Genomic DNA, 22,939 nt, shown 5'->3' with positions numbered 1-22,939 from the left:
ACAAAACATGCTCTGGAAAGCACGAAGAATGATGGAAGAGGTGCCAGAAGTCCCCTGCTACAGCTGACTGAAAAAAATGCACAATCGGGTACCATGATAGAAAGCAGGGACGTTGAAGTAGAGATGCTTAAAGGTAAAGGGACCCCTGACCATTAGGTCCAGTCATGACCGGCTCTGGGGTTGCAGCGCTCATCTCGCTTTATTGGCCGAGGGAGCCGGCGTACGGCTTCCAGGTCATGTGGCCAGCATGACTAAGCCGCTTCTGGCGAATCAGAGCAGCGCATGGAAACACCGTTTACCTTCCCGCCGGAGTGGTACCTATTTATCTACTTGTACTTTGATGTGCTTTCAAACTGCTAGGTTGGCAGAAGCAGGGACCGAGCAACGGGAGCTCACCCCGTCGCGGGGATTCAAACCGCCGACCTTCTGATTGGCAAGTCCTAGGCTCTGTGGTTTAACCCATAGCGCCTCCCGCGTCCCTAGAGATGCTTAGGTGTGTTTAAATAATTTTTACATGGCGAGTCGAGAGATGAGCAGCTCCCATTTACTGCCGAGTTTGGAGACTTCTCTCATTTGCGCATCGAACAGGGAAATGTGTTTCTGCAGCAACTTTGCACCTGCCCTGTTACCAGCATTTGAGCAGCAAACTTGTTGGGCATGCCATGCAACTCTGCATCAAAAGAGACCCAGTTGGCTTTTCCATGCAAGGACCTCTCAGGGCAGCCTTCTCTCCAGATGCTTCGAACTACAAATCCCATCAGCCCCAGGTTAGGAGAGGATGCTTTAGGGCAGCAGAGCCTCTGCACCCCCAAGGTCTTGAAAACGCCCAACTCCCACCATCCCTGCCCATTGGCCATACTGCCTGAAGTGGGAAGGAGCGGAAATGTCAGGAGGGCTGTAGGCTCCCTACCTGCGCTTGAGGGGAATGCTAGCATTTTGGGGGGGGTGTCCTGGGACAGTTGCTGTTCCACGTTGAGGAAGGGCATCAGCTGCAGTTGCACCCCAACTCCATGAGAAACCCGGACAAACGTTTCTAGCGCCGCCAAAATAAATGGGGCAAAGCAAAGGATTCTCAAGAAGTGTCCCCCCACTTTAATTTGTATTTAGCTTATTAACAGTCAGTAGTTTGTTTCCCGTAGAAAGCAGCCAACCGTCTTCCCAGAGTCTCCTGTGTGGGTTGTGTTTTGAGTTGCCAAAAGAGCAGGTGGAGTGGCCCAGTCTGTTCCTTCCCACATTCAGGCATCTCTCCCCCCCCCCTTCCTCCTTGGTGATAAAAATTAGCATTTTCTTTGGGCCCAGAGGGGTGGAACAACCAGTTGTACCTGATGTGGTGTGCATGTCAATGCTTTATAAAGTATACAAATAGGCAGGGAGGAGGGAAGAGAAGGAATTAAGTTTCCAGCTTGCAGAAATCCAACAGGGTTTTGTTCTCTCCAGGATGGTAAAACGGGGAAATGCCGCCCAACTTATAAGAGGCAATCCGGACAACCAAGTATTGAGTAATGGCCATGGAGTGCAGCAGGGGATTGTGGGATAGGGATTGAGTGAGCAGCCATCTTTCGCAAGATCAGGGAGAAGAACAGCCCACTTTTAAAAGGCTCTTGCTTCCATTTTGGGGTTAAGTCAACTCTGGCAAGAGTGACATTCAAAGCCCTTTGTACATGGAGATGTGCTATCAAAACGACGACTGAATGTAGTGCATAGGTTGAAAGCTCTGACCCTGACTTTGAAACTGGCCCCTAAACGTTCCATCTTGGCCTCAGTTTCCTAAACCTGTGAAATGGGAACAGAAACAATCTGATCCGAATGAATCCTCTACGGTTCAGTATCTTGGGGCAAGTTATACCCCCAAGATGGTTAAATATCCAATACTGTACGGATGTTTTTTCCAGACTGGAGAGCAGCCAAGCATTTTAAGGAAAAAACTACAAAAACTGATGAGAGGTGAGGAAACACCTCTCTAAATCTGGCACTCTATTATTTCTGCCAGGGCTCCTGGGTCTTTTAACACCTGACTGCCAGAAATCTGGCAGGGAAATAATAATAATAATAATAATAATAATAATAATAATAATAATAATAATTTATTTGTACCCCACCCTGGGCAGCTTTCCCTGGTCCCCCATTCTCCAATTTGGACAGAGCTTCACCTGTCAATTTCCACTTGCAGAAGCGGCCAAGACGAGGGATCAAGGCAGACAGCTGCTCTTTTGGGGCAGGGAATTCGGAGAAAGGACCTGGCTTTCTGGAAATACTGTACCTAGGAGCTTATTATTATTGCACACAGAGCGGTCTAGTTTTGTGAGGGTTCGCCATCCCAACCACGAAAGCCTGCATGGTCAGGGTGTGTGTGTGGTCTTGGGCCGGGCCTCGTCTGGTGAGCCACACCGAATCGCCAACTGAACTGCGTGTGTGCGAGGAGCGGGGGCGAGCCAGTTTGTAAAATAGAAAGGAAAAAAGATAAATGATCAGCGTTGCTAATGGTTTACCCCCACCCAGCCTGCGACACGGAGGAAAGGGCAGCTCTCCGGCAGAACGAAACGGAGAAAAGTGGAGGCTGCTTGGCAATGTCTTCTTCTGCCCTTTTGAGGCCTCAGTGAAGTCCCAAACCAGGCAGCGGGCAAAGGAGGTCCAGATCCAGCCAAGGCGCGTGTACGGCGGCGGCAGAGGGTGCATCAGCTGGCCGGGTTCGGCGTGGACAGCAGAGGAACGTCGTCCCGCCGGGTGGCTCCTTCCGAGTCCCGGCTCTCCCCTCCTCCGGCCCGGCGTAGCAGCGAAGGCCTCCGGTAGAGTTCCCCGTCGCGAAGGCCCTCGGGCAGCCCCTTCCGCTTGCTCTCAGGCAGCAGCATCAGGCAGAGGAGAGCCAGGATATTGAGGGAGGCCAGAACGATGTGTTCGAGGAAAGAGCCGTGTTGCTCTCGCAGCCGCAGCAGAGGGGCGCTCAGGCCGCCCAGGGATGCCACGGCCAGGATCAGGCCCAGGCCCTTGCCCCTGTGGAGGGAGACAGAGATAGAGGGCCTTGGTGACGCGATCCTGAAACCAGTTGCCATAGGGACGTTATCGCCAAGGTCGCAGAGCTCCCTGTACCTCAAGGACAAGGCTGAACCAGCGGCAGGAAGGGCTCTGCGGATGTTGTTAATCCTTGCTCCTGCGTTATCTAACAAAGTTCTTCAAAACAGGTGGATGGCGAAGGCTAGAGAAAGAGCTGTGAGCGGAAGGGGGGGTCCTTTTCCCAAGGCTGCCGTAAATGGAATGAAAAAGAATATAGAATTGTAGACTTGGGAGGGACTCTGAGGGTCATCCAGCCCAGCCCCCTGAAAAGCAGGAATCTGAACTAAAGCCAACATGCCAGACGGCCGTCCAACCTCTGCTTAAAAACCTCCAGAGGAAGGGGAGTAAACAAGTATGAGGGGGAAATGGAAATTCTTGCGCTCCTAAAGTGCTTGGTGGCTTATGGAGTTTCAAAGGGCTCTGCATGACATTCTACTTGGGTTAGTCACAAAATGTTACGCAGGGCACTGAAAGATGAATTCCGACTCCTAAATACACCTCAGCTCCTGCCATTCGCCTGCTTTCCTCATTCTCGGCATTTTAGAGAGTTAAGCAAGCTGTGCCCATGTGCCGATGTTCCCAGTCTTAAGGACTAGAAACTTATTTTATTTTATATATACATAATTTTTATTACATTTTCTGTTTTACAATTTAGAATACTTATTTAAACATCCTTAAAATATCAGTGAACTTCCCTTCTTCTCTTTCCATGGTTCATTTTGCGTATCATAAATCCCTGAATATTTTACAAAACTATACCATTCAGCATTCCATTATTACATCCATCAAAACTTACTTACACAGTTGAATTTATCTTAATGCTGCCAAGTTTTCAATTGTACAATTTGCCCCCATATATTCAATAAACATTTTCCAACCTTCTCTAAATGTATGTTCTTCTTGTTCTCTTATTCTATATGTTAAGTCTGCAAGCTTCGCATATTCTGTCAGCTTAAGTTGCCATTCTTTTCTAGTTGGTACCTCGCTCGTTTTCCAGGGACTAGAAACTTTTTTTAAAAAAGGACAGCATGGTTTTCATGAAGCAGAACTCTGTCCTGATACCAGTACCAAATTCTTTTAGTTTCTTTTCGATTTTTATAGTTCTTTAGATATACCTTCTGTTTTAATACTGTTTAACTTTCAAAAATGTTTTATAGATTCTAAATGATTGCGCTCCACCCTACTTATGCTGGTCTATGACTGTAATAAAGATTTGACTGATTGAGTACCAAATTCTGTGCATGTGTGGCAATGCCGCACAAATTTATAGAGACACAGGAATATACTGCTGGTCCATCTAGGATTCCCAGCCCTATCTTCAGATGTGAGGAGCTGAACCTGGAACCTTTCAAAGAAGGCATTAGACCAGGCATGGCCAAACATGGCCCTCCAGCTGTTTTGGGACTACAATTCCCATCATCCCTGACCACTGGTCCTGTTAGCTAGGGATGATGGGAGTTGTAGTCCCAAAACAGCTGGAGGGCCATGTTTGGCCACGCCTGCATTAGACCCTACTGGGCTACGGCACTTCCTCACCTGCAGCTGCTGGGGAGGCGAAATAAGGAAAGCAACAAAATGGCCACAATATGAGGGCTAGAAACATGAAAGAGAAAAATGGGGGCCAGGGCGGCTGTTCCCAAGCAGTTGGCGAAAGAAGGGTGGACTAAACTACCAAAGGAGATATTGCCAGGGTGGAGTTTTAAAATAGGGCCACCTTCTCACAGTTTCACCACTCCCCGTCCACAGCTGCACCTTACATGATGGTACAGCTTCTTTCCCCCAAAGAATCCTGGGAGCTGTAGTTTGTTAAGGGCCTGAGAGAGGCCTCTCGCTCTCTCCATCTCACCTGATCACGGTGGGGATGACCTCGGAGGCGAAGAAGATGCTGAGGGATCCAGCTGCGTGGGAGGAGAAGAGGCCAAGGATGGAGAAGGTTCTCCGCGCAGCATCGTTGAGATCTGCAACGCGGAGGAAGGGAAAGGGCAGAAACGGTGAAAAGGAGACACCAACCGGTCCCTAAGAGAGGTCTCAACCAGCAGAAGTGGCTCCAAATATTTTTCCACTCAAAGCAGAAGAAGCTTATCTGTTCACTTATACCTCTATATAATACAGTGGTACCTCGGGTTACATACGCTTTGGGTTACATACGCTTCAGGTTACACACTCCGCTAACCCAGAAATAGTGCTTCAGGTTAAGAACTTTGCTTCAGGATAAGAACAGAAATCGGGCTCCGGCGGCATGGCACCAGCAGGAGGCCCCATTAGCTAAAGTGGTGCTTCAGGTTAAGAACAGTTTCAGGTTAAGTACGGACCTCTGTATATCAAAAGTATATAATAATACTTTTGGCCTTTAACTATCTGTGGTCTTTTCGGAGTGGGTGGGGTGTTTTTAATGTATTTCTTTATCCTCTTGGTTTTAATATATCTATGTGGGGTCTTCTGTCTGTCTGTCTATCTATATGTAAGTTGTTTTTTGCCCTGGGCAAGATAAAGGAACTAACCAATTACTGTATGATCATTATTCTTATGGTGGTTCAAAATGTGAAAACACAAAAATACATAAGCTACCAACAGACGATAACAATAATGAATAATAATAATATGCAAATTAAAACAAGAAAAATGTATCCTTTGAAATATAGAAATTACGTGCAAAGACATGACACTAATTAGCCCTGCACAGGTGTGACTAAACAGGGCTTTATATGTTCTTCTTCTTAATTTCATTTCTAAACTACGTTATATTTTTAAGGAAAAAAACCTTGAAGCGGTTTACAACCTACATTAAAACATCAAACAAAATAATGCAGAATAAAACACGACTGAAGAAAGTCAGGTATACATTCAAAGCAACATACTTAAAGGTAAAGGGACCCCTGACCATTAGGTCCAATCGTGACCAACTCTGGTGTTGCGGCGCTCATCTTGCTTTATTGGCCAAGGGAGCTGGCATACAGCTTCTGGGTCATGTGGCCAGCATGACTAAGCCGCTTCTGGCGAACCAGAGCAGCGCACGGAAACACCGTTTACCTTCCTGCCAGAGTGGTACCTATTTATCTACTTGCACTTTGAGGTGCTTTCGAACTGCTAGGTTGGCAGGAGCAGGGACCGAGCAACGGGAGCTCACCCCGTCGCGGGGATTCGAACCGCCGACCTTCTGATCAGCAAGTCCTAGGCTCTGTGGTTTAACCCATAGCGCCACCTGTGTCCCTCCCACAACATACTTGAGAAGATAATATCTTTAAAAGGTTTCAAAAGGAAACATTGCAAACGAGGTTAACTACAGAATGTACATATAACACAGCTAAGTTAACAACAACAACAACAGCTTCATTATCTTAAACATGTCAAAAGAAAGCATCACTAAAGGAAATGCACATTTAAATTCATTCACAAGAGGCTAAAAAATTATCACATGCATAGAAGACATTGAGAATCAGGCCTCGATCAAGCAGTACCTCCTCACCTGCAACTTGTGATATTTCAAAGGGGTGCGACCCATTCTAGATGGCAACAGACTGAACACAGGCTCTCTAATTACAGGAATTGCATACCGACTCTACCTCTGACTTCTATGGATCTAGGTTCACTTTGCTGGATTTCATTTTACTAATCTGAGGGGGCCGTTTCTGCCCAACAGCAACCTCTCCATCTACATTTTTTAAAAAAGATACTTTATTTTATTTTGACAAAGTGATAATCATGAATACGTAAGAACAAAAATGTGCACCCCACCACCGAGACCATTCCAACTATCCAACCTCCAAAAATTTCAACCCCTTTCCATTTTATTCTACAGGCACCCTCCATATCTCCTCAGAATTTCTCCTGCATATATCTCCTGCCTTACCTTAATGGCACATGTTAATGTATCATTCATAGCTATATCCCACACCTCTTTATACCATTCTTCCATCTTATATTCTGCTTGCTCCTTCCACTTCCTAGCTATAATAACTCGTGCAGCTATCAATAAATTTGTGAGCAAGTCCTTCTTAGCCTGCGAACCTTCCACCCCATCGTAAATTGATAATAATGCTACCCCTGGACTTTCGGGTCAGCTTCCCATCTGCATTTGATGGGGGAAATAAAATAAACAGGACTGGTTGTTATCAGCCTACTGAGTCCTCGATCTGCGGCCATGTCTCTGCAATCTGCCTAGTGCTTCTTTCTGGAAGGGCAGAGGAGCCTGTGACACACATCCTCATTTTGGGCGTGACCATGATTGCAAATTAAAAGGAACTCAATGCGACTTACACTCTCCCAGGCCCAGCAGGATCAGGGAAGCGATGCCGGCCAGCGTGGTCGTGAGGAGGAGAATCCCGCGGCGTCCGTAACGGTCCACGCTGAGGCACAAGAAGAGGCAGGCAAGGCCCGCACTGCCGGATGACAGCAGGTAGCAGAGGTAGAAGTTGGCTCGTGGATCCTCCAGGGATTCCCAGGCCAGCAGGTAACAGTGGCAGATGGCGTGGGCGATGAATCTGGAGAGGTGCCATGCAGAAAACAACAACAACAACATCAACGCAGTTTAGTTTTTAGTTTTTTATATCCAATTTTGGGAGGATTGGAGGGAATGAAAAGTGACCCGGAAACTACAGTGGTACCTCGGGTTACAGATGCTTCAGGTTACATACGCTTCATGTTACAGACTCCGCTAACCCAGAAATAATACCTCAGTTTAAGAACTTTGCTTCAGGATGAGAACAGAAATCGTGCTCCAGCGGCGCGGCGGCGGCAGGAGGCCCCATTAGCTAAAGTGGTGCTTCAGGTTAAGAACAGTTTCAGGTTAAGAACGGATCTCCGGGACGAATTAAGTACTTAACCCGAGGTACCACTGTACAACTAATCCAGAATGCGGCAGCCAGACTGGTGACTGGGCGTAGCCACTGAGACCATATAACACCGGTCCTGAAAGACCTACATTGGCTCCCAGTACATTTCCAAGCACAATTCAAGGTGTTGGTGCTGACCTTGAAAGCCCTAAATGGCCTCGACCCAGTATAGCTGAAGGAGTGTCTCCACCCCCATTGGTCTGCCCGGACCCTGAGGTCCAGCTCTGAGGGCCTTCTGGCGCTTCCCTCCCTGTGAGAAGTGAGGTTATAGGAAACCAGGCAGAGGGCCTTCTTGGTGGTGGTGTCCGCCCTGCGGAATGCCCTCCCACCAGATGTCAAGGAAATAAACAACTCTTTGACTTTTAGAACCCTGTTTAGGGATGTTTTTAAGGGTTGATGTTTTTATTATGTTTTTAGATATGTTGTAAGCCGTCCAGAGTGGCTGGGGAAACCCAGCCAGATGTATGGGGTATAAATAATAAATAATATTAATATTAATAATATTGAAAGCAGCTTGTGGGAAGAAAATCCATCCAAACCAAAAGCACCCCAATGGAAAACAAAAAGAAAACAGAAGAACAAAAATTAAAGCAGCAGGAGTTTTTTAAATATAAAAACCATGGAAACGTAGAGTTGGGAGAAAATAACAGGGAAAACTGATGAATACCTTTAAAAATATTTTAAAAAGAGCAACCAACGAGTGATCCACTCAGCTTTGATAAGGTTGTAAATGGTAGTGCATAAATCTCATAGTTTCTCTCAAGGGAAGTTGAGATGAAATTGTATGTTATAAAAAGGAAAGGTATTAGGACCACTGGAATGGTTATTTGCATTCTAGATCCTTGCATGGGTGATGGCTGATTAAAAGTTCTAAACGAGTGGATCCCTATTTTAAAAGCCACCTGGTGCTCTGTGATCCCCCTCGTATATACCTCCCCGACCCCCACCAATGCCAAGACTTTCTGGTTCAGGACAAAGAAAGGTGGACTTACGTAGTGAAACCGAGGATGAGAACATTCTTCCAGATGTTTCTGCAGGACAGCATGGCCCGGAACGAAATCTGGGCTGCAGCGGGGAGGTGGCAGGCATTATCAAGTTCTTCAGAAGCAGATTTAGGGGAAAACACACAAAATAAAGGAGTTGAAAAGGGCATTCCACCTATGAGGAGAAGCTACAGCCACACGGCTCTCCTCCTGTATTGCTCCTTTTACTAAAATCTATGCAAAGTCTTCATTGAGTCCCATTTATTAAATCTGCCAGGACAATCAAAAGGCACCTCTCCCTTTCAAAACTCGCCGGGAATTGACCCCAGACATTTTGCAGCCTCCATCTTCGGAGTTCGTGACAGGCCTATAAATTCTAATTTTATTGCTGCCTATATAATCTCTTGCGACTTTCATTTATGTTGCTCTGCCTTATAATACTTATCTGAATAAATGTGCTTCATTTCCTTAAAAATAAAATAAAATCCCTTTGCTTTCTTAATGTTGGTTATTGCCCGCCTCAATAAAGGTTTGAGAGATATGTATATATTTCTATAAATATTTTAAAGGGGCAGGTGGCAAGGAGGGCAGAGGCTTCCCACTTCACCTAGAGCCCAGTTCTTCAAGCAGAAATTGGCATGCCCTCTGTAAAGTATTTTTTTTTTTAAAAAAAGATATTTATTGAAGTTTTTTTAGAAATTATACAAAAACAAAGAAAAAAGAACAGTAACAAAAACAAAACACAAACACAGAAAAATAACATATATAAAATAGACAAAATACAAAAAACTAAAAACAATTTAAAAACAAATAACGTTTCGTTCCCTTATTTTCTTATAACTTACTTCCCCGACCTCCTCATACCTCCCCTTTCTGTATTCCAATTTCATTATTAATTCAACAAATCCTCTCCCTTAGTTTCCATTTAATTCTTTTTTATCCTTTCTTTTCTTTTTACATAATCATTACAGCTGAAAACCACTTAATCTCTAAACCAAGATCATTCTAACATTCATTAATTTTGCAATATTTCCTAAGATAGTCCTTAAATTTCTTCCAATCTTCTTCCGCCGTCTCTCTTCCCTGGTCTCGGATTCTGCCAGTCATTTCTGCCAGTCCCATGTAGTCTATCACCTTCATCTGCCATTCTTCCAAGGTGGCCCTCTGTAAAGTCTTTGGATCAAAGACCTCTTTGCATGCTCTTTTTGAGACTCACCTTCCAGGGCCTCCTGAGCCTCCGACTCCTGGCTGCCACTGCCCTGAGCCAGGGCTATCAGGATCTCCTTGGCTTGGGCTGTCCGTCGAGTGGCCAAGAGCCACCGGGGTGAGTCTGGGTACAATCTAGGGCACCTAAGCAGGATCGGGGCAGGGGGGGAAATCAGGGGTATCAGGCAGCGTTAGAAACTGAGATATGAAAGCTAGGAGCTAAATGGCACCTTAAACCTAGGTTATGGGTGCAACAACAGAATGACTGGGCACACTTTTTAAATAACAAGAATACAAAGCTGAAAATGGACTGCAGCTAAAATTTTATATTCATTTTTTGCATGGTCTAATCCTCACCTGAAGACTGCAGAAAACAACAACAACAACAACAATTTATTATTTATACCCCGCCCATCTGGCCAGGCCTCCCCAGCCACTCTGGGCGGCTCCCAACAGAATATTAAAAACGCGATAAAATACCAAACATTAAAAACTTCCCTAAACAGAGCTGCCTTCAGATGCCTTCTCAAAGTCAGATAGTTGTTTATTTCCTTGACATCTGATGGGAGGGTGTTCCACAGGGTGGGCGCCACCACCGAGAAGGCCCTCTGCCTGTTCCCTGTAACTTTAATTCTTGCAGTGAGGGAACCACCAGAAGGCCCTCAGAGCTGGACCTCAGTGTCCAGACTGAACGATGGGGGTGGAGATGCTCCTTCAGGTCTACTGGGCCTTTGAGGCCGTTTACAGCTTTAAAGGTCAGCACCAACACTTGGAATTGTGCCGGGCGGTAGTTTCCCGTGCCGGGTGCAACTAGCAAAAAGGATTTCAGCCTCATTATAACAACGCCAAATTATAATACAATTACTAATACCAATCATTCAGATGCCAAATTATGTAATTTAGGTGGTCCCCCGCATGCTAGAATTGGTGGTTTGATGATGTAATTTATTTCTGCGTCCCCAAATCTTATGAATTTCAATTACACTCCAGGCAAAACAGAAATCCCTTATACAGTGGTGCCCCGCAAGACGAACGCCTCGCAAGACGGAAAACCCGCTAGACAAAAGGGTTTTCCGTTTTGGAGGCGCTTCGCAAAACAAATTTCCCTATGGGCTTGCTTCGCAAGACGAAATTTTCTTGCGAGTTCCTGCGGGGTTTTTTCCCCTCCCCCCCCTTTTCCTAAGCCACTAAGCCGCTTATCAGCTGATCCCTAAAAGCCGCTAAACCGCTAATAGCGCTAATCCGCTAAGCTGTCAATGGGCTTGCTTCACAAGACGAAAAAACCGCTATACGAAGAGCCTCACGGAACGGATTAATTTCGTCTTGCGAGGCACCACTATACAACAACCGCAATATTAACGACTTCCATTTGTATTGACACATTAAATGATTTATAAATCTACAGGTGAAGAGTTCAAACTATAGCCTGTCCGTGATGTTTCTTTTTTGTCCTTGTAAAATATTATGTTTACCTTTTCCCAGTTGTTGCTGTTCTCCTTCATGCCTTGGGCGGAGCTAATATCCCATTCTTATAATGAGGCTATTATTACATTATTGTAATTGAAAACTAATAAAAATATTATTCCCCCCCCCCCAAGGCCTTCTGCTTGGTTTTGGCGAGAGGTTTCAGCGATGCGGCCACAACTTACCCATAGAGGAGGCAGAGGCCCAGCCCAGCCGCCATGACGCCCTGCAAGACCCTCCAACCTCCACACGCCAATGCCAGCCCCAGAAGAAGGAAGTGCCCCCCGACCATGAGGAGGTCTGCCGCCATGGTCACGGGCAGCCGCTGGGGGGGACAGCACAGCTCCAAGCCTGGAAAGGAAGAGGGGCAGTGGGCGAGTCAAGACATGGCCAGGAGAAAATGACGGGGGGCAAATTTCTAAGCTGCAATTAAATATTTTCCGGGGGTAACAGAGTGGCGGTTGACATGGAAAACAATGAAAATGCCAGACGAAAACATCACCGAAACTCCCTAAAACAGTGGTGCCCAACCTTTTTTGGGCCATGCCCCACCTAGGTAAAGGGACCCCTGACCATTAGGTCTAGTCGTGGACGACTCTGGGGTTGCGGCGCTCATCTCGCTTTATTGGCCGAGGGAGCCGGCATACAGCTTAGTCATGTGGCCAGCATGACTAAGCTGCTTCTGATGAACCAGAGCAGCGCACAGAAATGCCGTTTACCTTCCCTCTGGAGTGGTACCAAAGAAAGCACTTTGACGTGCTTTCGAACTGCTAGGTTGGCAGGAGCAGGGACTGAGCAACGGGAGCTCACCCCATTGCGGGGATTCGAACCGCAGACCTTCTTTTCTGCAAGCCCTAGGCTCTGTGGTTTAACCCACAGCGCCACCCACGTCCCTAGTATGCTCCACCTAAGTATCTCTAAAATCCTGGTGCACCCCCCCATGACATATAATTCTTATTATTCAAAAAGTGAAGGAAGGAAGCCTAAAAGGCCACGTGGAGGAAGCCTAAATCGCCATCAACTGTTAATAACTCATTCTCAAATTTTCCCCCTTAAAAATCAAATTGTTGGGAACCGTGGCCCTCAAGCTAAGTAAAAGAGCAAGACTAAGTACAGTCTTGGATCTCAAACGCCTTGGCTCCCGAACGATCAAAACCTGGAAGTGAGTGTTCCACTTTTCGGAACCTGAACGTCCGACAGGGCTTCCGATTGGCTGCAGGAGCTTCCTGCAGCCAATCAGAAGCTGCGCTTTGGTTTCCGAATGAAACCGTGATGAAAACCAGAGCACACGGAAATGCCGTTTACCTTCCCGCCGCAGTGGTACCTATTTATCTACTTGCACTGGTGTGCTTTCGAACTGCTAGGTTGGCAGGAGCTGGGGCAGAGCAACGGGAGCTCACCCCGTCACGGGGATTCGAACTGCCGACCTTCCGATCGACAAGCCCAAGAGGCTCAGTGGTTTAGACCACAGCGCCACCCGCGTCCCAACAATCCATTCCACCTTCATTCAATCCCCAATTAAAACTACTGAATGAATGCAACAAAAATGATTCGTTTTAATTAACGCAACCAAACAAAGCTGGATTCAGCGCCGGCAGGCTGTCAAGTCGGATGGTCATTTACACCTCCTGCCCGTTTCCTCTTCGCACCCCCCTAGTGAAACCCACCGTCCCCCACGGGACCACAGCACCCATTTAGAGAAACACCAAGCTAGGTGCATCAATGACTTGATTCAGCATAAGGCAGCGTCTTGTGTTTCCTACGCTGCAGCCTGCAATGGAGGAACCCTCCCAACCGATGGATTCGCTTGCACAACGTAGGAGAGGATACTCACGGCTAAGGTAGAGGGAGAGCTGCATGCCCCCCAGCATCGCCCCCCAGAGGCAACGGCCCAACATGAAGACGGAGGGCGAGGCGGCAAAGGCAGCCAAGACGCCCGCAGGGCAACCCAGGGCCAGGGCCAGGAGGAGTGTCCCGCGCCGCCCCACGCTGTGGATGAAAAGACAAAGAGGGTGAGAGGTTGCTCTGCCATTTCTTCTTTCTCTCCTTCCTAGCCCAAGCTTCTCCGAGTCTTCCACAAAGGTCTGGATAAAAAAGTCAGCTTTGTGACTTTCTTGAGGAAGCAGTAAACCCTATGCAAATCCAGGCTCAGGGATTTTTTATAATTATTTTCATCAAGGTTCGGAGATTTATTTATTTTTTAATTGTAAGTTGTGTGTCCTCGTTTCTCAGTTTGATCCTTTTAAATGGTTTTGTATATTTTGTGGTACAGTCGTACCTCGGAAGCCGTTCCAGAAGTCCATTTGACTACCAAAATGTTTGGAAACCAAAGCGAGGCTTCCGATTGGCTGTAAGAAGCTCCTGCAGCCAATCGGAAGCCGCAGAAGCCCCATCAGACAATCAGGTTCCAAAGAACGTTCGCAAACTGGAACAGTTTGCAGCATTTGGGAGCCAAAACGTTTGACTCACGAGGCGTTCAGGATCCAAGGCACGACTGTATTTCATGCACTGTGACTTGCCGTTATTTTTATTGATCGTAGTTTAGTAATTTTTGTATTCTGGGTCTTTATTGTAAACCGTTCGATTATTACTTGCTGATATTTAATTTTACTTTTTCCTATATTTGAATGGGTTATTGAATATTGCATTGTTTGGTTTAAGTCATTCATTTTAAAGTTATGTTTTTATTATGACTTTTTTTGAACCGACCGGATCAGATTGTTGTTACGGGTGTGATTTTTTTGCTGTCTTATTTTGTTGTTTCTTCAGCTTGCAAACCGCCTTGTGCAGAGTACACTGGTATCTCAGGTTAAGTACTTAATTTGTTCCGGAGGTCTGTTCTTAACCAGAAACTGTTCTTAACCTGAACCACCACTTTAGCTAATGGGGCCTCCTGCTGCCGCCACTGGAGCACGATTTGTGTTCTCACCCTGAATCAAAGTTCTTAACCCGAGGTACTATTTCTGGGTTAGCGGAGTCTGTAACCTGAAGCGTATGTAACCTGAAGCATATGTAACCCGAGGTACCACTGTAATACAGAAAGGCGGGGCACAAATTAGAAGTGAAATGAAATGGGGGAAAATGAAATCCTGTGCTGAGTCCCTAAGGGGGATGGATGGCGCCTGGTAGGCCTCTTTCCGGCAACTCCTGCAGCCAAGATGGCGCCGAAGGTCTCGCTCTGCTTTTCCTTGTGCTACACCAGCAAGACTGAGATGGGGGTCTTGTCATCTGGGGAGCCCAGGACTTCCACCGCTCAGGCTGGGGCCCTGGGGGGGTCACTCTGGGGCTGCTAACGCAGCAGTCTGACTTCACCCCCGAAGGCGCACTCCATTGAGACTGAAGGATGCCAGCAGCAACCATTAAGAAGAGGCTGGCTGCTGGATCACAGGCCAAAAGGGGATTCCATCTCTAGCCCACCATCCTGTTCTCACCAGACGCCCCAAGGAGAAGCCCCAAAGCAGATTTTTTAAAATATTTATAATTTATTAAGGTGATTTCAGTTAAAAGAAATAAAGAGATACCGGGGGGGGGGGGGGGAGGAAAAGTGAGAGGGTGTAAAACAACCACCACAAACATACACATAAAAGAGAGAATATGCAATAAATAAATGAGAAAAGGTTATTTATGTATGCCACTTCTGCGGACCGTGTTTCGTTAGCCCTCAAATGGAAAACGAGGGAGGTCCCAACTAAAGAAGAGCGGCAACTTAAGCAGACAGAATATGCGCAGCTTGCGGACCTAACATACAGAATAAGAGAACAAGAAGAACATACGTTTAGAGAAGATTGGAAAATGTTTTAGAACATCAGACAGCAAAAAGGTACAAAGCTTATTGACGATTGGACCAAATTCATAACATATATGGAAACAAATTCTAGAGATATAAAGATCACAGTAGGTTTAATATAACCCTTGTGATGTGTAGACGATATAAAATGAAAAACTGCAGAATGGATTTAATATTTACATAACCCAAAACCGAGATGGAGGGAAGTCAATTTGTTGTTAATTAATGTTTGTCTTCTGGTTTGTTCATGTGTTTTGTTTTGGTTGATGTTTTCTTTTTTCTTTGGTGTGTGTTGTTTATTTTTGTTTTTATGTGGTTTGGATATAGAAAATGAATAAAAAGAAGTAAAAAAAAAAAGGAAAATGTTTTTTGAATATATGGGGGCAAATTGTGTACACTTGAAAACGTTGGCAGTGTTAAGATAAATTCAACTGTGTAAGTAAGTTTTGATGGATGTAATAATGGTATACCGAATAGTGTAGTTTATGTTAAATACGCAGGGATTTAAGATTTGCAAAATGAACCATGGAAAGAGGAGAAGGGGAGTAATTGATATTTTAAGGATGTTTAAATGAGTATTCTAAATTGCAAAACAGAAAATTTAATTTTTTATATATCTATATATAAAATATAATCAATATATATATATAATATTGTATAATCAATATACGATATTCGCAGACATTCTTGTATAAATTGGTATAGTGTTATTGTCCTAGTGCTTATGTAAATGTGGATAGCCTACCACATTTTGCATAAACTCATTCCAGATGTTATTGTATTCATCCATACGGAGTCTGCGGCTGCGTTCATAAATTACCAGTGATGTCCTATCGTCAATCCATTGACTGAAGGGTAAAGGTAAAGGTAAGGGGACCCTGACCATTAGGTCCAGTCGTGGCCGACTCTGGGGTTGTGGTGCTCATCTCGCTTTATTGGCCGAGGGAGCCGGCGTTCAGGTTCCGGGTCATGTGGCCAGCATGACTAAGCCGCTTCTGGGGAACCAGAGCAGCACATGGAAACGCCGTTTACCTTCCCGCCGAAGTGGTACCTATTTATCTACTTGCACTGGCATGCTTTCAAACTGCTAGGTTGGCAGGAGCTGGGACAGAGCAATGGGAGCTCACCCTGTCACAGGGATTCAAACCACCGACCTTCTGATCGGCAACTCCTAGCCTCTGTGGTTTAACCCACAGCACCACCAGCACTGAAGGGTATCCTATCTTTATTTTCCCCATTCCCAAAGCAAGACTAGAGTATAGCAGCCCTCTTTCCGCATTGTGCTCCCCAAAAACTGGCACTCAGAGACATGCTACCTCCAACAAGTGAGATGGAACATAACTATTGTAGCTAGTAACCGACGATAGCCCTATAGCCTCCATTCACCTGTCAGATCCTCTTTTGAAGCCACCCCAGCTGGTGGCCATGAGAGGAATGCTGGGAGATTCAGGAGGCAAAAAAAGCGCGTGCTGCTTCTCACAGGGCCGAGTTAAACTGTGGAACTCACTCCCACAAGAGGCAGTGACGTCACCAACTGGAATGGCTTTCAAAGAACGCTGTACATGGTCATGTACAGGGCCGGATTTAGGTCAGATGAGGCCCTCAGCTACTGAAGGTAATGGGGCCCTTTATATGTCCAGCTGTGCTTTATCAGCAACAAATTGTCACTGTTTTTTTTGTGCTGAATATATGCTATATGGTAATTTATGGACCTCATAGGTATCTCAAGCCATTTGCCCATGTTGCCATGCAACCAGTCCATGCAGAATGTAGGCACCCTATATATAGAAAGGAGCAAAGATGTGGTGGTCAGGTGGGATTGCTATGAGGAATTATGAAAAATGCAGCCTGCCGCTCTGTCAGCGATGAAAGCACTGCTTTGACTGGGCTTGCGTCATTTGACACGATTTCTGATCGAATCCCACAAGCCTCTGCACCTCCGCCATTTTCTTTCTCTACACCCGACAGGCACGGATAAGCATTCTGAAACGCAGACCAGTTGCTTCACCAGACCATAAAGATAGAAGGTAGCTTTGATGTAGCTTTTGTTAGTTTTGTTAATCTTTAGATAGATCTTAAGGGCCAGGAACAGAGTTTACACGGAGATGGTAAATGTGTCTTTTATGACTTTCGGGAGTACTAAATGCATTCGTCCTTGGTTCCTGTTTATTTAGCTTAACCATGTATGCATGCTCAAGTAGGAAATAGTTTCTTGGTAGTTAAAAGGATTTCTCTGATCTGACTGTGTCCCACGTGGGAGATTTTTCGAAATGCTCAGAGGAAATCTGATTGGTTCTTGCAAACGCTGTGTTAAGAGTGCTTTTGTTAATAGAAGGGACCAGGGCCGGGGTGTGGCAGGATTATTAGTCGCACTTCCTCCCAGAGTCTTGCTGGCCAAGCCTTGCGTGTATTTTATTAACCAGGGTCCAATCCTTCCTTTGGCATCGGACTGCAACACAAACCAGTGATATTTTAGGGAGCAGGCTAGGCCCCTGACTTACATCATAGGACACAACACAAATATAATAATAATAATAATAATAATAATAATAATAATAATAATAATAAATTTTATTTATATCCCGCCCTCCCCAGCCGAAGCCGGGCTCAGGGCGGCTAACAATAATCAAATAATCAAACAATCAAATAATCACACATTCAAAATATTCATTATAAAAATTAAAATCAAATTAGTGGCAACCGATTAAGCAATATTCTGTGCAGGTTGCCAGAGGAGGGAGTCAGGCTGCGCCCTGACCAAAGGCCTGGTGGAACAACTCTGTCTTGCAGGCGCTGCGGAAAGATGTCAAGTCCCGCAGGGCCCTAGTCTCTTGTGACAGAGCGTTCCACCAGATTGGAGCTGCAGCCGAGAAGGCCCTGGCTCTAGTTGAGGCCAGCCTAACCTCTCTGAGGCCTGGGACCTTGAGGATGTTATTATTTGCAGACCGTAGGTTTCTCTGTGGGGCATACCAGGAGAGGCGGTCCCGTAGGTACGAGGGTCCTAGGCCGTATAGGGCTTTAAAGGTTAAAACCAGCACCTTAAACCTGATCCTGTACTCCACCGGGAGCCAGTGCAGCTAGTATAGCACCGGGTGAATGTGGTCTCGCAGCGAAGACCCCGTAAGGCGTCTCGCCGTGGCATTCTGCACCCGCTGGAGTTTCTGGGTCAGTCTCAAGGGCAGCCCCACGTAGAGCGAGTTACAATAATCCAGTCTGCAGGTGACCGTCGCATGGATCACGGTGGCTAGGTCAGGGCGAGAGAGGTAAGGAGCCAACTGCTTAGCTTGGCGGAGATGAAAAAATGCCGCCTTTGTTATAGCGTAAAACACTGTTGCTGTATGTCTGTTTTGTTTTATTTGTTTTTTATCTTATATTTTGGAAATGTAGATCCAGTTTCTTCTCCCTTTAATTTTTTTTGAGCCCCCAAGAGAGTGGGGCCCTAAACTATAGCTTGTTTAGCTTATACAGTGGTACCTCAGGTTACATACGCTTCAGGTTACATACGCTACAGGTTACAGACTCCGCTAACCCAGAAACAGTGCTTCAGGTTAAGAACTTTGCTTCAGGATGAGAACAGAAATTGTGCTCCGGCGGCACGGCGGCAGCAGCAGGAGGCCCCATTAGCTAAAGTGGTGCTTCAGGTTAAGAACAGTTTCAGGTTAAGAACGGATCTCTGGAGCGAATTAATTACTTAACCTGAGGTACCACTGTACGTAAATCCAGCACTGGTCATGTAGGATAGAAGCTGGAATGGATGTGCTCGACTGGCCCGATCCGGCAGGCTTTCCTTATGGATCTTGTGGGAGCGAATGCCATCGTCTTCATGACAAATGGCTTCCCCTGCCAGCTGCCCCATCGACAGGCCCACTGCCTCACACTCTGGCTTACCTGTCTGCCAGGTGTCCCAGCAGCAGCGCCCCCGCGGCAAAACCCAGGAGGAAGCAGAGCTCCTCCAAGGGAACAATCCAGCCACGGAAACAGTCCAGGGACCACTGAAGAGAAAAAGAGATTAAAAGCAGCAGAACAATGGAGAAAATCACATTTATAGGAGCGCAGAAATATGGGTGGGTGGATTCAGCCCCTCTCAGAGGTCCAGAGAGACCCGGGTCACTTCCAGCTTTTGAGGCCCATAGATAAAGGTAAAGGGACCCCTGACCATTAGGTCCAGTTGTGACCGACTCTGGGGTTGCGGCGCTCATCTCGCTTTACTGGCTGAGGGAGCCGGCATACATATTCCGGGTCATGTGGCCAGCATGACTAAGCCGCTTCTGGTGAACCTGAGCAGCGCATGGAAATGCCGCTTACCTTCCCGCCAGAGTGGTACCTATTTATCTACTTGCACTTGACGTGCTTTTGAACTGCTAGGTGGGCAGGAGAAGGGACTGAGCAACAGGAGCTCACCCCATTGCGGGGATTCGAACCACCGACCTTCTGATCAGCAAACTCTAGGCTCTGTGGTTTAACCCACAGCACCACCTGCATCCCTTTTTGAGGCCCAGAACTGTAACTAAAATAAAAATAAAAAGGACCACCAGCCAGTAGAGCAAGAGACTCTTAATCTTAGGGTTGTGGGTTCAAGCCCCACATTAGGGGGTTGGACTAGATTGCCCTCGGGGTCCCTTCTAACTCTATGATTCCGCGACCCCCCACAAAAAACAAATCCAGGTTCCCCCCGTCCCAAAGAGTGAGTGGTTTGTTTCTATAATCAGCTGATGGGAAAGGTCTAATCTTGTGCCATCAGAACCAATATATTTATTAACATTTATAGGCACATTTCTCAGTATTTAATATGCCAAAATCTTTATCAGCGATACAGATTTTTTACCAATGCTTCTCTTATTTGCTTAAATTTGCAGCTCTGAGTTGAGAGAGTTGCAACGCATTTTGGCTCGCATGTAAAAACAGGTTGCAAAAGTTAGCAATAACCCCCAAATGAACGAGGATCTAAATTTGAGATCCTAGACGTCCGGGGTCAAATTAGCCCTGAATGGATGCATTCTTGCGGCAGCAGACATCAAAGAGCTGGAAGGGAGGATGGGGCAAGTGTGACCTACAAGTGTGACCCCCATGTTCCCCGATCCTGGTTTCAGGATCTGGCAGTGACTATCCAGCAGCACAGGAACAGGGAGAAAATACCCCATACATGCTCAGGAGCACTCCTGTCACCATGGCTCAGATGCAGTCTTCTTCTATTATTATTATTATTATTATTATTATTATTATTATTATTATTATTATTATTATATCATGTAACTCAGGTCGAGCCAAGCGTTGAAAGCCAGTTTGTGGACTGGCTCCAATTAACTGCTTTGTGTAGGAGTGAAGGAACATGTTCTGTAAGAAAGTTTCTGGCACTATATATATGTGTGTGTTTGTGTGTTTGTGTCTGCCTCCTTTAAAGAGCTAAGAACAGGCATAACTGGTTATTCCCACTCCATCCATTTTACAGACACAAGCACCATGTAATGTAGGCTGGCCCAAGAGCACACTCTGTTAAATTCCCGGGGATTCAAACTCAGGTCTCCTTGGCCTAGCACGAAAACCACTGCACCCCTCTGCCTCTGCTGGGTACGGCGAGGGTGGGGGGGCCAAGAAATGGACCTGGGTGGCAACGTCGAGAGGGGATTTGGGGCTCTCACCTCGGTCACTGGATTGTTGGTGAGGGCCGGGAGGCCCCCGTATTCCCAGCTCTGGCAGCGGGGGTCCCAGCAGGTTGCGTTGTCCGGGAACTGGGTGCTGTTGGGATCCCGGCAGTGGCGTGGAGGCGTCAGAGTGAAGAGGGCGTCCGAGCCGGCTCCGAGCCCAAGGAGGAGGCATGGCAGGCAGGTCAGGGCCAGGAGGAGGCGCTGCCTTCGCCCCCCAGCCCCCAGCCGCCCCAGAAGCCCCTCAAAAGATGGGGGTCCTTGGTCAGAAGCCGCAAAGTCCCTCCGCGGGCCCCCGGGGTCCGGAGTCGGGGGCCTGGTATCCATGGGGCGGCGTCTGCAGTGAGAGAAAGAACAGATCGTAGAATCGTGCAGTTGTAAGGGATCCCCAGGGGTCATCTAGCTACCATGAAAAAACCGTTGACGCTCAGCAACGTCTCTCTGCACCAAGGAGCCTTCAGTCGAGAACAGGGGTCCCCAAACTTTGACCCCAGTTGTTCGCGAGCATCAGACTATGGCCAGGAAGACCTGGGTTCGAACCTGAAAACAGAAGGAATGGAAGGGAGGGAGGTAGAAGGGCAGGTGGCAGGAATAAGGAGGGCCTGGAAAGGACACACAAGGGGGCTGGACTGTGGGGCAGAGGAGGAGAAGGGATCCACACTTATCTTGCTCAGGGGTAAAGCATGTGCCTTGAATGCAGAACACCCCCAATTCAATCCCTGGGATGTCTAGGGTGAACTATGGGTTGAATGAAGGGGGCGGGCACTGTGGTGTTGCGTAGTGATTAGAGCAGCGTTTCCCAACCTTGGGCCTCCAGCTGTTTTTGGACTACAACTCCCATCATCCTTAGCTAGCAAGACCAGTGGTCAAGGATGATGGGAATTGTAGTCCAAAAGCAGCTGGAAGCCCAAGGTTGGGAAACACTGGATTAGAGTGTCCTCGGATTAGGACCCGGGAGAGACACCTGGATTTGAATCCCCACCTGGCCACGAAGGTGTGACCTTGAGCCCAGCCACCCACCTCTTAGCCTAACCTACTTTGCAGCGTTGTCCTGCGGATTAAAGGAGTGAGGCGGCATGGGGAGCCCCCATAAGACCCAACCCCTTGAGAAAAAGGTGGGGACAGAAATGCAAATACAGGGGGCAGAGGTGGAGGTGGGCAAAAAATCGGGTGGGTGGGGCCGATTTCGCTGCAGGGAGCGAAACTCATAATAACTGCGTGTGTTTGAAGGGTGGGGAGGGTCCAAAAAGGGGAGAAGGGGGTGTGGGTGATGGAGGGAGCCGGGAGAGGGAGGGGGGTCCCATGGCGTGGAGAGCCGTGGCAGGCCTCCTGTTTCCGCATTCCGGGTCCCAGGGAGGCGGAGAGAAAGAAAAAATAGGGAGAGGGAGAGCGAGGCGGGACATTGGGGGGGGGCAGTAGAAGTCTTGGGGGAGAAAAGAGAGAAGGGTGGATGGATGGATGAGGCCTGAGAAGGCATGGAGAGGGGGGCGCGCAGAGGAAAGAGGGAGAGAAAGGGAGACAAAGGACGGGCGCCCCGGGTGCCCAGACTCACCACCAGGCGCGGGGCGAGGGCGGGTGTCCGCGCTCCGGGAGGGTCCCCATGGGCGAAGAAGGGGGCTGGAGCGGCGGAGGCGGCCGGGGGGGACACGCTGCGCCCCGAGATCGGGCTCCGTGCGCCTCCGGAGGCTGGGATCGCGCAAGGGGGCGACGCAGGCCGGGGCGGAGCGAGGCTGCCTCCGCCCCACACGGCCGCGTCCCCCGGCACAGCCCGCTCCGCCCCGCAACCTCCAGCCGGGCAGGGAGACCGGCCAAGGGCGAGAGCGCGATCCGCGGCGCCGCCGCCGGCGCTTCTCTCCCTCTCCAAATGCGTCATGCGCCCCGCGCCTCTTGGCGCACCAGCGAATCCCAATTATTCGCAACCCGTCTGCTCCAGAATCTCTTTTGGGGGTCTAGCTCAGCTCAGGTTTCGCTGGC

General features: G+C 47.6%; 1 protein-coding gene across 1 annotated transcript; it reads right to left on the bottom strand.

Moving 5' to 3' along the window:
• Positions 1–1,069: 1,069 nt before the first annotated feature.
• SLC22A17 (solute carrier family 22 member 17) lies at positions 1,070–22,825 on the bottom strand. Its single transcript, XM_083706805.1, has 10 exons — positions 22,518–22,825; positions 20,963–21,302; positions 19,212–19,315; positions 13,371–13,525; positions 11,722–11,887; positions 10,083–10,216; positions 8,876–8,981; positions 7,309–7,532; positions 4,898–5,009; positions 1,070–2,991 (listed from the first exon to the last, which is right to left on the bottom strand). Exons 2-10 carry the CDS (start codon positions 21,290–21,292, stop codon positions 2,676–2,678), a joined length of 1,647 nt encoding a protein of 548 aa, XP_083562931.1. The 5' UTR covers positions 21,293–21,302; positions 22,518–22,825; the 3' UTR covers positions 1,070–2,675.
• Positions 22,826–22,939: the final 114 nt, after the last annotated feature.

Source organism: Podarcis gaigeae, assembly GCF_964106915.1.
Source record: "Podarcis gaigeae genome assembly, chromosome: 13".
NCBI classification, from domain to species: domain Eukaryota; kingdom Metazoa; phylum Chordata; class Lepidosauria; order Squamata; family Lacertidae; genus Podarcis; species Podarcis gaigeae.
Note: the sequence above shows the minus strand (reverse complement) of the source record. Positions and strands in the feature narration are given on the sequence as shown.

Bases quoted from the DNA above. Each gene is read 5' to 3' on its own strand.
- SLC22A17 (XM_083706805.1), bottom strand. From the start codon at position 21,292: ATGGATACCAGGCCCCCGACTCCGGACCCCGGGGGCCCGCGGAGGGAC. The intron at 19,316-20,962 runs GTGAGAGCCCCA...TTTTCTCTTCAG, and splicing joins CCAACAATCCAGTGACCGAG to TGGTCCCTGGACTGTTTCCG. The intron at 13,526-19,211 runs GTAAGCCAGAGT...TTTCATCCACAG, and splicing joins CTGGGACACCTGGCAGACAG to CGTGGGGCGGCGCGGGACAC.